Below are 16,764 nucleotides of genomic sequence, written 5' to 3' on the forward strand. Positions count from 1 at the left end.
ATATTTATTAGTTATGCATAAAATGGTAAACGGTTAGTATGCAGATGTTTGGTGTTTCTTGTTAGGTGCCCCAGACTCTCTTATATATATATATATCTCCAAACACCAGCCATGATTGCACCCTTCTGCATCAAAAAATCGCGAGGAAGGAAATTCAAAATACACCTGCAGAACATCAAATCAACTTTCAATGATTTAAAGTCCCAATGAGTGCTTAGAGAGAAGCCATGAAGCCCTCGAAGCACCACTGACTCCTTGCCTTGTGATACCTTGGGATGGCTTCACCGCTTCAGTCCTTCGAGCTCAGCCACTGGGACTACATCCGTGGCCGATCCTCCTTTCTGGTTCATACACAGGGAATACGATGCTCAGTCTTATTGTATAGTAAGGCCACGTTTGATATATGGGCAATGGAGAATGTAAGGGTCAGCTTCAGTTCGACAAGATTGGTTCGTAAGCTCCGAATCAAACATCAGATACCTCAAAAATGTCTTGTTTAGTGTTCGATGTTCATATGGGCTGATAAGATTCGCGGCAACTATACATGATATTTCTTCACTCTTCAGTATATGGTGCGGAGTAGAGATCCTGACCCGCATGGAGTGTGTATAATTTGATTTGGGAGCTTGCAACACTGTTTTGGAATTTTGAACTGCGTGCCTTCAATCATCTGCCATGGAAAGACATTGTTATCGAAAGACGTGCAGGCATTCAACACGAGGACAGTATTAGCCGTGAAAGCTGTGTCGAAGGAAACGAGTGACAAGCTTTTACACGAGTGACGAGCCATTCAACACGAGGATAGTATTAGCAATGAGAGCTGTGCCAGAGATGAGTGACAAGACGCGGACTACAGCCCTCCTTGACAGCCACCAACCACCTGGACGCCGCTGTGGCAGGTGAGAAACTTATCCACGCTGTACAAGGTCTACGAAAATTATATATACGATTCCCGCAAAGGTTGTTATGTGCATTACGTACTCGTAGGAGGCTCTGGTGCGATGTATGGGAGGTAGGTTTTCCATATAGGGGTTCAAGTTACTATTTTACTACATTGGTGACTAGATGGGATGGCCTCATTGGGTAGCTACTGCTTTACCTTACCCTACTCTTATCTCCAGATCATATTCTTCAACCCTGAGTAAGTCGTAGGTGTGGCGAATTTATGTGGCAGTTAATGGCTCCTCAAATTTATACTTCTTGGTTCATACAAAACTGATCAAGTCTCTTTTCAAATGACAGAATCGTTGTGCTTCCAGAACCATATTTGGCAGAGTCTATTCTATGCATCCACCACTCTTGCCGTGAAATACATTTGGTGCAGTCTTGCTACATTTTTGTTTAAATATTTTCAATCTATTGCCACGATATGTTAATCCTTCCCAGCACACAAGTATAGAAGAGGCAAAGATACACTTCAGGTCTCATAAACTTTGCTTCAGGTGTTTTCATGCTTGGATAGTAAACAAGACCCTCAAATCAAATACTTTATATTGGAAAGCTACCACAGTTAAGTTTGATAATCCATGAGTAGCTGCAGGGGAATAACTTTCCATAAGTCTAATTCTTACACTCTCTTCCTCTGAACACATTTATAACTTCCACATGACTTTATCAACAAACTATCAATACATAATATACATACAGTACACATCTGCAAATACATAAATCCCCACACACACACACACACACACACACACACACACATTTCATCAAATGAGTTTGACACTCCGCCTGGACGCTAACCTTTCTTCTTTACGAAAGCAGCACTTAGTGGGCAATTTTCTGCCTTTGGGCTGTTTCCTTAAGTGAAAAAGGTGCTTGAAGGATATCAGGAAATACAGTTTTCCATATAGATCCACTTAACTGTGGAATGACCGACTGAGGCATGGAGACGGGACCCCATGGGCATGGCACGTTCCCTGTATATCACAACTAGGTAAATACACAGATGAGACACGTGGTGATGAAACAAAAATATGGGAGGTAATGCATGAGGTGATGAGAGGTTCGGGAATGAGGGGGCGTGGGTGGAAGCTAAAAAAATAAATGCAGTGCTCAAAGAATGGAAAAAAAATGTATCCTCCTAACAATATGTTAACCTATGTAACAATTGGAATACAGAAATTGTGGGTTTTATAAAAGTAATATCCCTAATTTCAAGAAAGAGAAATATTAGCACATGAACACACCTCAAATTTGATAACACACACACACACACACACACACACACACACACACACACACACACACACACACACACACAGTTTTAAATAGTATTTAAGGTAATGGCTAATCTCAAATACAAATGCACTAAGAGATGGACAGTGCTAAGCCAATGACGAGAGGTGATGTTCAGGTGTACAGGTGAATAGTGAAAGGTTCCCGAGCAAGGACTAGCACTGCCACTCAGACTTATACTCACCAAAGTATCTGACAGACATCCTCATTCTGTACTGTGATGGTTTGCATGTTAAGAACTACAAATAATCACTCCGACATACTAATGAGTCTTGTTCCTGAAGACATGATATGAACTGATTTTGTGCCTGTGGGAGACACGACTGAGGGGATGACTAGGGTTGGGTTGCAAGTTGCAGCAAGGGTGAGGGGCTGGTCCTGGCCAAAACTGGTGAAGGTGTGCATTTTCTTTTGTTCTATGCTGAATATAGTTGCTATAAATACAATAATTTGTTCAGTGTGCTGAAATTTGTCACAAAAACTTATTCTTTACTTAAGATTTTTGATTAATGTACATTTTGTTTTCAAATACAAAGTATTCAAATAGTAAAAGGGATATGATAAAACTTTGGGGAGAGGAATTTATACAATCAAATTTGTGTCAGGAAATCAGTGTGATTAATTTAATTTCTCTTCACTATCTTAAAACAAATAACTGTTGGAATTTTAGCCACGTCTTCCTGGACTACCTAAAGAGTTTTGCAGGGAGCTAATTTGCCTCTTGGGGCTACACTTGACCCATATAGCATTGAGATGCCCAGCTGACCACACTGGCACCACCTTGATCCGTCCATCGAGTGTGCTGCTCTATTGCATCTTTTTGGTCCGGGTCTGAGGGCCTATTTTTTGCTTCCGCTGATGGTACATGTGGTTCATCATCTTGTACATTGCTGCAGAGGAAAACCAATGACATGTTGAAGTCTAATATTCACTGTGGCAACACTTTTGATTACTAAGAAATGAATTACCTTTTACATCCTACAATAATGTGACAAATTAGTTATGCAAGTCTTACGTGATGATTTAGATCAGAGTTCTAACTTTTTGTAATGTTAGTTTTATTTTTAGCATTTTATCATCACAGCTGATTTGCTAGCCTCTAGACTGTACTAAGCGTCTTGTGCCTCTCACCATCTATATACTTGTATGGTTCTTCATTTGTGAAGTACAAAGTTAAATACTATCCATCTGTCTATCTATAGTTCAGTCTTCAATTTTCCCTGTTCTGGCACTCTGTCTCTGCACATTCAATCCCCACATCTACTGTCTCTGTCTCTCCATTACTCATCCACTCTATCAATCCTTTTTAGCTGTGGTAGTGGTCTTTCCTGATACCATGTCCTTCAATTTGGCTCTTATATTCCTTTCAGTCATCATTTGTATACATCAAATGCCCAAACCATCTCAAGAGTTCCATGCTTCACCCCTCGTTAAACCCTTACCAAAACTTTTGTACACTTTTGCATCCATCTCTCCGTCTCATCTTGACCCACTAATGCTCCTCTTATATAGCTTATTTCCAGTGCTGTGCTACATTCCATGTTCATGTCTCTGTTTATGAGTGTTAGGAGAAAAATGTTAACTCTTATACCCTCCTTTACCCTCATAATTACACTTTGTTTCATAAATCTCCCCAGCACACCCATCTTGTCTGCCCTTTATTGTTCTCCCCCTTATTTCTCCTTCCATTATCCCATACTTACATAAAATCATCCCAAAATATTTAAATTGTCACTGCCACTATCTTCTCTTCCCTTGGTAGTCTATTGCAACTTTGAAAACTTTGGTCCTGATCTACGTAACCCTGCAATTAACCCTTAGACGGCGGTGGAACTATATATAGACGGTCCAAAATTCAGTCAGTCAGTTTTGTACGGCAGATATATAACAACACTTCCAGATTGCAGTAGAATCTATATAAAGACCATAGTCAAAACATTTCTTATGTGGTGCAACTATATCTATGCTACGGTCCTAAGGTTGGCAGTGACTATAATTATACAGACGATTCATTTTTGGGGGGAGCTACTCTTCAAATATTGTCGCCGTCTAAAGGTTAACTGTGTCAAAAGAAAGCATTTCACTCACACTGACGGGGAATGCTGCTGCTACTGAGTCATTTATCAGTCTGTTAAAAAAGAACTAGTTACCTGATTACTATTTTCATAATTTGTGACCCCATTTCTCATAAAGGAATATGGTGAGTCAAAAAGGTAGTTATTAGATTGGATCTCACAAGGTAATGTTCCCTTCTCTGAACTGCAACACCTTTATATCCAATTTTATTTTTGTTTTTAACCCGGTAGCAGCGATGGGCCAAATTTGTGGCTTTACCATGTGGCAGTGATGGGCCAAATTTGTGCCATGATATAAACCCCCCCAAAAAGATGATGCATAAACTAATCACAAATTCTTTGATATATATTATGAAATGGTTTGTGTGAGTGATGATTTTTTCTCATTTTTTTCACTTAGAGGGTCCAGGAAGAAACATGATCCCTGCTGCTGCTGAGTCAAGTAATGGGATTTTGGTACCATCTCTGCATTTGTATAGAGCAAGGTAGATGATGACCATGACAATAGAATATGCAAGGTGGAGTAAATACTCATCACTAGAGGCTTCTTGTGCCCCTACGTACCAGGAAAGAAGAAGAACAGGATGTAGCTCCGTAGGATGTTGGGGAAGTAAAATCCAAAGTTGATTGAATTGGGCAGCGACACTGAGAACTTCCCAGTTTCCTCAAAATATGGGATGCTTCTATTGGGACATAAGAAGAATACAGTAAGAATATGATGCTAGTAATTATGGATAAAATTTCTTGTATACAAAGACAGAACAATATATATAATTTATAACCACCCACCGTAATATAACCACACCCTCCATGATGAAACCAAGCGGGTAGAGAGGTATCCAGAGTGTGTAGCGGAGCCAAGTGATGAAGCCATTCTCCACGTCATACACTCGCAGCATGTAATAAGGGTACCTGTAAAGAAGGGCTGCAATAAAAAGTCTGCCTCTGAGACACGGCCATGTAAGAAAGATATATCATATGAGAAGATGGAGAGGATGTGAGAGAAGATAGGACATGGTGAAGGACTATGTAAGCATGAGAAGGGGATGATTGATCTAAAAGAACTTTACTGGAACATCAATCTTTCTGCAACTATGATGCTCTGTTTCCTTGGGAACTTCCCCTTGAGTTTTGGCCACAGCAGTCTCCATTTCTCCCTGTTCAAACACTGCAACAAAAATACCATCCTCTCACCTCTGTCACTTTTTAATGCATTCCTCAATCCTAACAGCCCAGCATCTTATGAATGTGATGAAAAGATGCTAACAACATAACCTGTTATATACATTAATAATTTGATAAACTCCAATGTATTCAAAGCATGACACTGACCTGACCAATTCAATGCTGGACCACACAAGAAAGAGATAAAAGATGACGGGCTTGGTCTGCATCCTGTCTTCTCCTTCAATTAGGCAGAAGAAGATCACCCCTCGTCCTCCAACCTGCGAAGGAGGAACATGTCATAGAAGAATAGAATGTCTGAGACATTTCTGCTGACCACAATCATACAGTGTTGTTACACACGTCTCTCTGTATGAATGATTTGAAAAGTTGCTGCTCAGCCACACCACTGAGCTGTTCTTACTATTATCCCTTTTAACTGTACAAAAGGAAGAAAACCTAATTCAGAGGCATTTTCAAACATTTTGATGATCTGTGCCACACTCCCATAAAATACCAAAGTTGATTGCTGTTCCACTGCAGTTCTCCTGAAACACACCTGCACCAGGGCGGGGATCACTGGGCCACGGGTGTAGCCCACAATGGGATGCAGCACCTCCAGCAGCTGAGTCAGCTGGCACATTCGCATCATCCACCCAACTGCCGCGTATGTCCCCTCCATAGAGTCTGTAAGATGCATGCACAAGTATTAATTGGAATGAACAATATGGATATATATATAAGAGATTCCAATGTAACCCAATAATTTGCCAAAGAAAGGGTATATATACAGCTATGTGCATATGCATACACACAAAAACACACACACCTGGTCCATTCTTGACATAACGGGTGATAGTAACCACGGTGATGTAGAGGAACCCAACAAACTGCCACAAGTTATACAAGAACAGGTACACTTTCTTGAGGCTCTCTCCTGAAACACCACCTGTGCATCAAAGGTAGGACAAGGATTATACATACAAAAGTAAATTTAAGTAAAAGCCATAAGGAGAATATTTGGAAATTCACAGAAAAATGGCTGTCTCTCAACAAGCAATTAATATATCAACACCTCCACCTCCTCATAACTCACGCTTGGAGGGCCACCCAAGCTCCTCTGCCTGCATCTTCTCATACAGGCCGGGGAAGTCATCGTTAATGTCCCGTGCCTCATCGGAAAGGTCTTCCTCATGTGTCCACTTGTCAAAGTCAATCTGGTAGGTAAGACACCAGGACAATTTTAGAGTCAAATTTGACTGTAGTGTCTTTCATTTTCAAAGAAAGGCAATAAGGGTGTCAGGAATTATAAAACACTCACATTGCAGGTCGATAGTCAAAACTGTCAAATCAATGGTGTGTGCGTATGAACAGCATTACCTTGAGCCAGGCTGGCTTCTTTGTGTCCTCCAACAGTCTGGGCCAAAACTCTACGTGGGCCTTGTTGAGACTGAACTCCACATTACGCTCCAGAACACGGTATCTGCTGCTCTGGAAGGGAAGGTAGGCTATAGCTTGTAAAATCCTTAACCCTTATACTCCGTCAGGCACAATCATGGCTTTTATGTTAGTCTTCATCACACCATGATTGTGGCACTCTTCAAATATCGCACTCATTTCCTGACATACAGTTTGTTTATGCTTGAGGCTATGCGTCATACATCAAGCCCTGTCATTGGCCCTTTGTTTTCAGCATGCTGGATGCTTGGCCAATCACATCCCAGCTTTTACAAGGATTTTGTTTATGTTGTAGTCAGGCTCCAGATTTTCCTGTGGTGAGTACACAATCACGATGTGTGCTGTATTTTATCATTTTTTTACCAATTTCTAGGCAAGATAGCAGATATATACGGTATGTATTTCCATTAGTAAATAAGTATTTCAGGCACATGATATGATACATGACAATATGTGAGAATTGTTTTTTTGTCTTCTTATTGACCTGGATAAGAGTGGATTGTGCCATGAGGATGATGTCGGATGACGAGTGTGAGGTGATACTGGAGGTTTCCCATCTAGAGGAATATATAAGTTCCATATATTCATTAATGATTATACCATAGCAGAGAACAACTTCTAAGCTTTCAAATGATAGATAATTGTCCCAGTGTTTGTTACAACAATTTGACTGAACACTAATGTAAGCAAGGGAACACTTGTTAACATTAGTTACCTGTTTTTTATGTACGTAACTCAACACCGCCCACTCATTTTATCATGGAGTATAAGGGTTAAATAGTATGATAAAAACAGGTTCACATAAGAACAACAAGAAACAATGGGATGAAAAGAGCGGGACAGAAAATTACCTCTGTGTCGATAGGTCTGAGGAGTTGAAGGGTGAATCCATATTTCTTTTCTCCCTGTGCACCGTGACCTATGGCTGAGAAGGACAGCTGCTGCTCCTCCAGCTCCACCTGTGGGGACTGAAGGAACCACACCTCAATTTTTGTGGTCACTGCTGATCAGACAGTGCCTTTACAAAGAACAGTGATTATGGTTATGGGAATTATACGTGTGCAGAAAACATACACACACAGTGCTCGATAGTGCAGTGACTGGTTTACTCGCCTCATAACCATGAGGTCACAGGTTCGATTCCCTGGCAGAGTGGAGACGGATGGGCAGTCTCCTTTGATCTGTGCCCCCTGTCAACCCAACAGTGAATGAATACCAGGTGTTAATCAGGGGTTGTCTCACCTCCCGGGTTACTCATTACTTGTGTTTCTTATTTATTTGGTCCCACTTCTGCCGAAGCGCTCTGCAGGACCCACATATTTTAATTCATTAAATTTTCAATATTGATCACAACTTATATGCCATGTTAATTGTCAATGTTTCCATGTCGTAGCAGTCGGAGAACAGAAAAGTTTTTAGTTCTTTCTTAAATTTGGAGAGATCCTTTGTTCTTCTAATGTCAAGAGGGAGTTTATTGTAGAGTCTTGGTGCGGCAGAACAAAGCGCGCAATCCAACATTTGAAGAGTACCGCGGTTCATGAAGTGTGATTCCAGAAATGGCTCGGCGAGTGTTAATGCCTTCACCTGGCTGTATTTCATGTAACAATTCTCTCAGATACCGTGGACGGCCATTATTCAAAGCTTGGTGCGACGTGAGGCTCAAGTCTTACCTAAAAAGCTGCACGTTTTCGGATCATGATAAATAACACAGAACGAGAAACACAAGCCACTCACCTGTACATTCCTGAGCTCGATCCTGAGGGTGATGGTGGCGTCCGTCTGTGCCCAGTACACGAAGGGGCTGAGGGTGCCCTCCTCGTCCATGGTGCTGGGCGGCCTGCGGGGCACCGGCGCGGCTCTGGACTTGTTTCCCTTGACCTCTGACCTCTCTCTGTGAAACGACCTGCCGTGGTGACCTGGCCTGCGTGGTGGGCCTGGGGGCGGTGGAGGCAAGGGCGTGAGGGAAGCGGCGGGGACAGCGACGGCGGGGTTTGTTTACCTCCCCGGGAAGGTCGTTGCCAGATTATCGTACTCAGAGCATAGTATTTGCCGGTTTCTGACGCTTAAATATTGCCAAGAAACATCAGGAATTAACTATTTTGACGATAACTATATATGAAGGCAGTTATTGGGGTCGAGGAGGCAGTTTTGGGGTCGGAAATTGGCAAACATAGGAGGCTGAATACGACACTCTGGCAGCAGGACGGGGCCAGGTTGTCGTACTCACACCATTGCATTTATCGCTTTTACAGACCCAAAACTGACGTACCCACACAAACAGTGCTATTCAATCAAAGTTGTCGTTAGAATTGATAATTATTGATGTTTTTTGTAATTGTCATGAGCCAGAAACCGGAGAAAACAGTGTGCCAAGTACGATAATCTGGTATAACGCCTGCAGAATTAATACTTTATTGATGTAGTATAATACGTATAGATTGGAATTATTAACGCACCGATTTCTCGCTTCCTGCTCAACCAACTGGTGTAGATAAAACCAATCTTAACCATGTACTAAGAAAAGGGTGCAAGTAGGCCTATGTGGGTGCCATACTACCCCTCATAGACGTAATGACCCCCCCAGCAGCTTTATTGATAACAGATAATCAGTAGAAAGATATTGCTGACTCCTCTATAGCACTTAACCCCTATCTACAGTATTACTTAATTAACAGCGTTCTCATGCGTGCGACACTGATTAATAAATAGGCCTAGCTACCACCTTTAGATCAACAGTTTAGTTTTATATGATAACTTTGACTGAATGCCGTTATCTGAGTGTGTATGTACAGTACTATAATAGCTATAGCATATACAGAAGGCAGAAACCGATATTTTCAATGTTCCCCTTCTCCTTTGTTGTTTTACTTGCAACAATAAACCATCAATCAATCAATCAGTACAGTATAGAGGAGGCCTAAATATAAACATAAATAGTAGCTTGTTGTTCCATTGAAGGGTGTCCGTGCCTGGATGCTACCACTGTTAAGACCATTAGACACATGTTTCTCCGTACAGCAGCACGTCTGACAGACTGACAGCCAGGTGACAGCACAGCCACAGACGGCGTCGCGGCCACCGGGGAGCAGCTGAGCGGTTGTCCTGGTAACGGGGACGCCTTGCCTAGGGGCGCCCAGCATCCGGCGTGTCTAGTAGTACGTCTGTGTGTGTGGCTGTGGGTTACCCCGTGGCGTGGAGCCCCTGCCTCGTCCCCCATGAGTGCAACATGTGGTGCCAGGGCCAGCAGGGCCGCGGCCACGTCATCAATTAAGGGTAAACTAAAGATCACTTGACTAGGCCAGATAACACTCCAGGCTTCTCACTGATAATGATCCCTGCCTGAGCCTGGGTTGGGAAAGAAACCAAGAAATCTGCTCTGTAGGTTACTTTGTCAACACTTGGCGGGTTACTTAAGTAGCCACACAGTAGGCTCCATAGTGTACTCAGAAGCTTATATAAAGTACCGTAGGCTACACTGTCCAACAGGGGAGCTATAAAATAGCCTTCAGAAGCTACAGATTACTTTGTGGAATAGCTTGCTGGGTTGCTGTGATGCATAATGGTGTAGCCATTTATTATATCACAGGGCCTTCGATGATATTTATTATTGTGTGGTATAAAAAAAGCCGGTGCCCAGTTTGCCAAGCTGTTCCTCATCCTGTTTTTCTGGTTGGTTGAGTTATGTGTACCCGGTGAAGGTAAACTGTAGTAAACTGGATGCCACACTTGCCCTGTGTCCCGGGGTGACTGGCTCTTACCCACTACAGACTCGAGGGCTAATGACATGGAATTGAACGCAGAGGACATGCGCAGCTCTAGTGTATGCCCCCAACTTTACTTTTACTGTAATCACTTATATTAAGTGATACCATGCACTTCACCAACCAGTTACCTCCCTATTAACTGTTTGAGAATAACACCATCATCACTGTATGTTTAAAGTATGCATTACTTACTATACAACTCAATTAGTCAATTAGTAGGCGGTGAGTGAGTGGTTAGCGTGCGGACCCTGCATTCACCGTGCAATGGACGACGGTTCAAATCCGCCCGCTTCAACCTGGGATTTTCTAGTCATTGCTGAGTGGCCTAAGCAGGCCCCTGAAGAAAGCCTCCTGGAGCTACAAGTGAAGACTTAATAAAAACTCACTCTGCTAATTATCATGATAATTTTGCTGTGTAATGGGAACCAGTTTATTTTCTTGATTATGCAGAGTCATAACTGCTTGTGATTTGCCTATTACGGTGGTCTTACAAACCTTTGAGGGAGGTTGTTCTCAGTAGAAAGGAATAACTATTAAGTTCGTATTGAAATCTCCATCAATCCCATATATCAGTAAATCAGAATATATATAGTTCTTTAAAAGGTTGATTTATACAAAATTTTCGGGGGCAGAGCACAGAGAAGCAGAGTGACAAGTAGATTTCAGTGAAATGATAAGAGTTTAAATAGAGACCCTTTTTCTACTTCATTATGATATCCATCTGCTCAAAGTCCTGCTTGTGTAGTCTGCCCTATAAAATTATCAGGGCAAAGATTGCTTGATTCTTACAGATATTTTATGTGTGATGGTCTTATAGAGAAGATTAGTAAAATATCTCATCTTATCTTTTCTGAGGGCTTTGTTTGGTGAGATAGCAGGAGGGCAGGTGAGGCTGAGGTGGAGAGCAGTGCACAGCTGCTGCCGAAAGGTGATATGGAGGCTCAGGGGAAAGAGGCAGCTTTTGATCCAACAGGTGAGGCTGTTGTCATGCTGTGTGGAAGATTGTTTTGTCATTTCCTCACATTACATGTAGCTGAATACAGAAACATGTTTGTCAACCCATGTTTTAGCGGTTGTATAAAGAGTGTTGTAATAATTAAATATATATGTACTAAACAGATTTTCTATATGTCTTGTTCTCATAATGCCTATTATTTGAATCTTATTTAATAATTTTATTATATTAATATCAGCACTCCATGTTCAGAATATGATCTGATTTTCTCACATGAGATAACTGTTGCATCTCCAATCTTTGTTAATCTTAAATGCTAGAGTGCACTCCCTGATGAAAATATCCTCAATGTTAAGCTACTTATCACCACCACCTCCACTCCATAGCTGCTTCCTCCTGCCAGAACACCAGCATGTGAGGTTCAACCCACTGCGAGGGGACTGGGTGTTAGTGTCCCCTCACCGCATGAAGCGGCCGTGGGCAGGTCAGGTGGAGCCCCCAGCCCAGGATGACATCCCAGACCATGACCCCACAAACCCCTTGTGTCCTGGGGCCCCCAGACCCAATGGTGTGGTAAGTTCAGATCTTCATAGAACTGATAGCAGATGAGTAACCAGATTAACAGAGTGGCTGGCAACCCAGAAATTTTAGAAGTCAGGGCAGACTGAAGGTCAGGTGACAAGATGACATTAGAGCATTTCCTATTGTGTCCTAAAAATTTGTTCCCTTCAGAGAGGGGTCATGGGCACTTGTCTAGTGATGGCTTGACAGAAAACAACTAACAAGCTACCTTGGGGACTGGGGAGATGTGTACTAGGTCCCCAAGAGTGGAATGAGAAAGGTTAAGGACAAACGATGGGGCAGTGAGGCACTCTGGTTTGGACACAATGCCCTGTGGTGTAGTGGTGGGTAGTCCTGGTCTGCTCCCCGCACCTCACACTCCCTCCGGCTGGGCTCCATTGGGAAAAAGCTCCATGACACACTTGCAACCCTGGCGCAATCGGTGTAGCGTGATGCGCAGCGACCTGAGGAGAGAGAACATTTGCTTGAGCAGAATGGAGTACACTAACATCAGACAGAGAGAGGTGGAGAATGTTGGAAAAGAGTGTTGTCCTGCATTGGACTAGTAATGGCTGAAGATGTTGATGATACTAGCCATGCTTTTTCTCTGCAATATAGTTTGTGAAAGTTTTAGTCTTGTCAGCCAGTTATAAGCATTACTCATTGTGTTTCTTTATCTTCTATTTTTAGTAGTTATCTAAAAATACATTTTGTATATGAAGTTCCATATCATTTGAAGTTTCTTCTCACTTTTTCAGTTTGTGTTTTATAGAATGCTTAATATAAGTTTTGAAGAACATTGACAATATATTACTTTTTGTTTCTCTCATGCATTATAACTCAAATACACCATGTACCAGGCAAATATGAAAACTGTCAGCTCAAGATTGTTTGGCCTCTGTTTTTGAATTAGAATTGAATTAGAATGATGGTAATGATTGTGAAGTGATTACTAATGGAATGAGTCTGGGCTAAGCATACATGCATTATATATTCATGTTGGTTCTCAGGTCAACCCAAACTACACATCAACCTTTGTCTTCAACAACGACTTCCCAGCGCTCTTGGAGGAGGTGCCAGCGCCCCCGGAGGCCCCTGGGGAGGAGTTGTTGCGGTGGGGGCCAGCTCGGGGCTGCTGCCGGGTGATGTGCTTCCACCCCAAGACCTCGGCTACACTGCCCACCATGACCCAGGAGGAGGTCAAGGATGTTGTGGACAGGTTAGCTTTGGGAGGCAAAAACTGTCTTTCTTTTCATTTCATAATCTCTGCCCCTGTCTGTGTTCCTTGTCTTTTCAAAGGTAACTAAACTTGGTAAGTAATAGGACTTGAGGATCCTTCCTCTGTGAATTTTATGCTAGGGCTTTACAACAAGGAGGTGAACGTTATGTGAGATTGAGATTTGTGTCTCAATAAAACTGTAGGAAATTGCTCCACAATTCTCTGTCTTTGGTGTGTTGGGGTAGTTGCTTGCCAAAGTTCTCCTGAAATCTCACTATCTATTATTTTTTTCATTATCATCATCAGTGGTAACCTTGCCACTTCAGAAACAGGCTGAATACTTGCAATGCATATTCTCAGTGATCATGGCTGCTTATAGTCTCTGGCATTATGATTTGTTTCTTAATTATCAATAGAGTCAGCTATTTCCCCTGTAAAATATTACACTCAGTTTGATGACAGTCTAAACAGAAAAGTTAATTTTAAGTATTTAATCTTTCATTTCCTTCACTGAAACATTTTCTTTCATTGAATAGTGCAATAAACCTTTTATAGTTCTGTTGATTAAGGTAATTTTTCTTTTTCTTAATACCGTACCCTCTCCCTCTACTGGTCTGCCTCTCATGTGTGTGACCTCACAGGTGGGTGGCAGAGGTCAAGGAGCTTGGCCAAAAGTATGAGTGGGTGCAGATCTTTGAGAACAAGGGGGCCACCATGGGCTGCTCTAACCCACACCCACACTGCCAGGTGAGGCCAGGGCCAGGCAGGGTTGTCAAGAGGCTGCTGAAGCCAGTGTAGACAAAAAATAAGATTTGGTTTTATTTAGTTGCATATTTGGTTGAATTTCAGATGGCTATTTCTTTTCTTTATTTGTAACCACCATATCACATTGTATAGTTATCAGTGCTTCAATTTTCTTTGCAGTTATGTTTTCCATGAGTTATATAAACCTCTTCCAAAAATTTGGATAAACTGAGAACATAGCTCCCTTTGGTACCTTTTAGTATTTTCCTTCATGTCTTGACCATTTACTTTTTTTAGTTCTTACTTATCATCTTTAATGATTCTTGTACAGCCCTCTTTTTCATTCCTTTTCAATTTTTAGTGTCCTAATTGCCTCACAGCCCTCTCCCCTTGCCAACAATGGTCATAGATTACTCCATGATAAATTCTCTAACCATTATATAACATCATCAATTTTCAGTAAGCATTCACTGAGGCAACGATTCATTTCACTGAATACTGTTTGATTACTTTGTCTGCTATCATCATCTTGTCTCTCTTCAGCATCTCAATTTATGTATATGTCTCTTTCTACTTACTACCCATCAGATCTGGGCTTCCTCCTTCCTCCCCACTGATCCCATGCTGGAGGATGTACACCAGAAGCAGTACTTCTTGAAGCATGGCTCACGCCTTCTGCAGGACTACACCACCAAGGAGGTTCAGAAGCAGGTGTGTCACTATATAAATATATATATATATATATATATATATATATATATATATATATATATATATATATATATATATATATATATATATATATTTGTGTGTGTGTGTGTGTGTGTGTGTGTGTACATTAAGGGTTTAGGTTCTTCATTTATTGTTTTAGATTTCTTATCAATCTTCCCACTACTTGAAGCATTTTTGTATCATTATACTATTTTTGCTTATTTTTAATATGCTATGTGTGTGGTACTAGGAGCGTGTGGTGCTGGAGGAAGAGGGCTGGGTGGTTGTTGTGCCTCACTGGGCAGTGTGGCCCTACGAGACACTGGTGTTGCCACGCAGGCCAGTGTCACGCCTCACTGACCTTACATTGGGTGAGAGGGACGGGCTGGCCCGCCTCCTGCGCCGCCTCACCGCCAAGTATGACAACCTCTTCAAGTGTTCCTTCCCGTACTCCATGGGATGGCATGGTGAGTGGGGGTCAGGGAGTAAACATTTTATTTTTATTTTTCTATTTGGCCCTATGATGGCACAGGAGGCAGTTTCAGTGCTTGTTCTCACTTGGATTTAGTTTTATTCCAGAATTTAAGGTTCTTTCTTTTCTTAAATAAAAATAAGATATGTATAATTTATGAGACTGATTATGTTAATGACATCATATTATTGCAGTTTATAAGTGAAGGTTCCAGACAATTCTGACAACAGATATAAAAGATTGTACCATATTTATCCATATATTATTTGTCCATTTATCTCTTTTTTGCATTATGCTCTATTCATGCTTTCCTTATTACTGTTCCTTACTCTCCCACATAGTCCTTCACTATTTTCCTTCTTATGTCCTTGGTGTTACATGACATCTGTATTTTTTATCAGTACATGTGGATATTTGTGGTGGTAGTAGTTTGAGGGATCTGTAGGAAAGACAGTTTTTTTAACTTGTATGACTTTCAGAATCTTATTATTCTTAGTTGCTAGTAACGTTCATTACTTATGGACAACCACCCAACTGGTAGACACTACATGTTGCACAAATGATTGTAATGTTTGCTGTTGCAGGTGCCCCCACTGGCTGCCACCTGCAGGAGAAGGCAGGTGAGGGCACAGGTGTGTGTGACTACTGGGTGCTACATGCCCACTACTACCCCCCACTCCTGCGGTCAGCCACCGTCAAGAAGTTCATGGTTGGCTATGAGATGCTGGCTCAAGCTCAGAGGGACCTGACCTCTGAACAGGCTGCCCGCACCCTCAGGGACCTGCCTGATGTCCACTACAAGCTCAGAAAGGACTAACAGCAGTATAGTTAAAAGTCTTTCACCTAATGTACAGTTAGTTGGTATTTCTTTAACTCTTTGCTATCTGTAGTCATTGTTGAAGTGCCACAAATTGTTGGTTTATATATATAATTTATTGAGAAATAATATTAACTTTTAATTGCTTTAACAGCTTTAATGGAACTATGTATCAAGAAGTGACTGCAGTGTGAGTACCCAATAATGGTTACAATTCAATCTTGTTACCTTGCAGTGCTGTGTTATAAAATCTTACTGTAATTACATTACTATTTTCTTTAACTGTCATAAAGGATGAGTGTGGGAGAGATTCAGGGGTGAGAGATTGCTCCATGGCTTTTGAATGTATTGAATGATGAGTGTATGAGATGAAAGTGAGGGAAGGGCCTGGTGGTGGTGGAATATTATAAATTAAAGATGTGGAGAAGCAGTTAGAGGCAAGTTTAGGTGATTGAAAAAAAAAGTACACCATGAACCACATGGCTTCATATTTTTATTAATTGAAAGACATTGTGACCTCGCCCATCAGTGGGCTGTGGAACACTGGTGTGTAAAGTGAGGATGTGCCAATGGAAAGTGGAAA

At 41.6% G+C, this 16,764-nt stretch overlaps 2 protein-coding genes across 3 annotated transcripts; one reads left to right on the top strand and one right to left on the bottom strand.

The window, feature by feature from the left end:
- Window positions 1–1,474: 1,474 nt before the first annotated feature.
- LOC127007066 (very-long-chain (3R)-3-hydroxyacyl-CoA dehydratase-like) lies at window positions 1,475–9,076 on the bottom strand. 2 transcript variants are annotated; one of them, XM_050877595.1, is made up of 10 exons: window positions 8,673–9,076; window positions 7,790–7,906; window positions 6,861–6,971; window positions 6,577–6,697; window positions 6,310–6,417; window positions 6,040–6,167; window positions 5,649–5,761; window positions 5,106–5,228; window positions 4,881–4,999; window positions 1,475–3,131 (listed from the first exon to the last, which is right to left on the bottom strand). In XM_050877595.1, the coding sequence occupies exons 1-10, from the start codon at window positions 8,760–8,762 to the stop codon at window positions 3,049–3,051; spliced, it is 1,113 nt and encodes a 370-aa protein (XP_050733552.1). In that variant the 5' UTR covers window positions 8,763–9,076; the 3' UTR covers window positions 1,475–3,048. The 2 variants fall into 2 exon arrangements, with proteins under 2 accessions (XP_050733552.1, XP_050733551.1); XM_050877594.1 differs by having other exon boundaries at window positions 6,310–6,429; window positions 8,673–9,068.
- Window positions 9,077–10,064: 988 nt separating this feature from the next.
- On the top strand, window positions 10,065–16,447 carry LOC127007067 (galactose-1-phosphate uridylyltransferase-like). Its single transcript, XM_050877596.1, has 8 exons — window positions 10,065–10,211; window positions 11,558–11,675; window positions 12,061–12,230; window positions 13,229–13,437; window positions 14,079–14,184; window positions 14,770–14,892; window positions 15,143–15,359; window positions 15,949–16,447. The coding sequence occupies exons 2-8, from the start codon at window positions 11,636–11,638 to the stop codon at window positions 16,179–16,181; spliced, it is 1,098 nt and encodes a 365-aa protein (XP_050733553.1). The 5' UTR covers window positions 10,065–10,211; window positions 11,558–11,635; the 3' UTR covers window positions 16,182–16,447.
- Window positions 16,448–16,764: the final 317 nt, after the last annotated feature.

This window comes from Eriocheir sinensis, chromosome 34 (assembly GCF_024679095.1).
Source record: "Eriocheir sinensis breed Jianghai 21 chromosome 34, ASM2467909v1, whole genome shotgun sequence".
NCBI classification, from domain to species: Eukaryota; Metazoa; Arthropoda; class Malacostraca; order Decapoda; family Varunidae; genus Eriocheir; species Eriocheir sinensis.

Coding starts and splice junctions, on each gene's coding strand:
- LOC127007066 (XM_050877594.1), bottom strand. CDS start 8,762: ATGGACGAGGAGGGCACCCTCAGCCCCTTCGTGTACTGGGCACAGACG. Junction 5,229..5,648: donor TCCAGCATTGAATTGGTCAG/GTCAGTGTCATG, acceptor CCTTCTTTACAG/GTACCCTTATTACATGCTGC. Junction 5,000..5,105: donor GAGGGTGTGGTTATATTACG/GTGGGTGGTTAT, acceptor ATGTCCCAATAG/AAGCATCCCATATTTTGAGG.
- LOC127007067 (XM_050877596.1), top strand. CDS start 11,636: ATGGAGGCTCAGGGGAAAGAGGCAGCTTTTGATCCAACAG. Junction 11,676..12,060: donor GGCAGCTTTTGATCCAACAG/GTGAGGCTGTTG, acceptor TCCTCCTGCCAG/AACACCAGCATGTGAGGTTC. Junction 15,360..15,948: donor GTACTCCATGGGATGGCATG/GTGAGTGGGGGT, acceptor TTGCTGTTGCAG/GTGCCCCCACTGGCTGCCAC.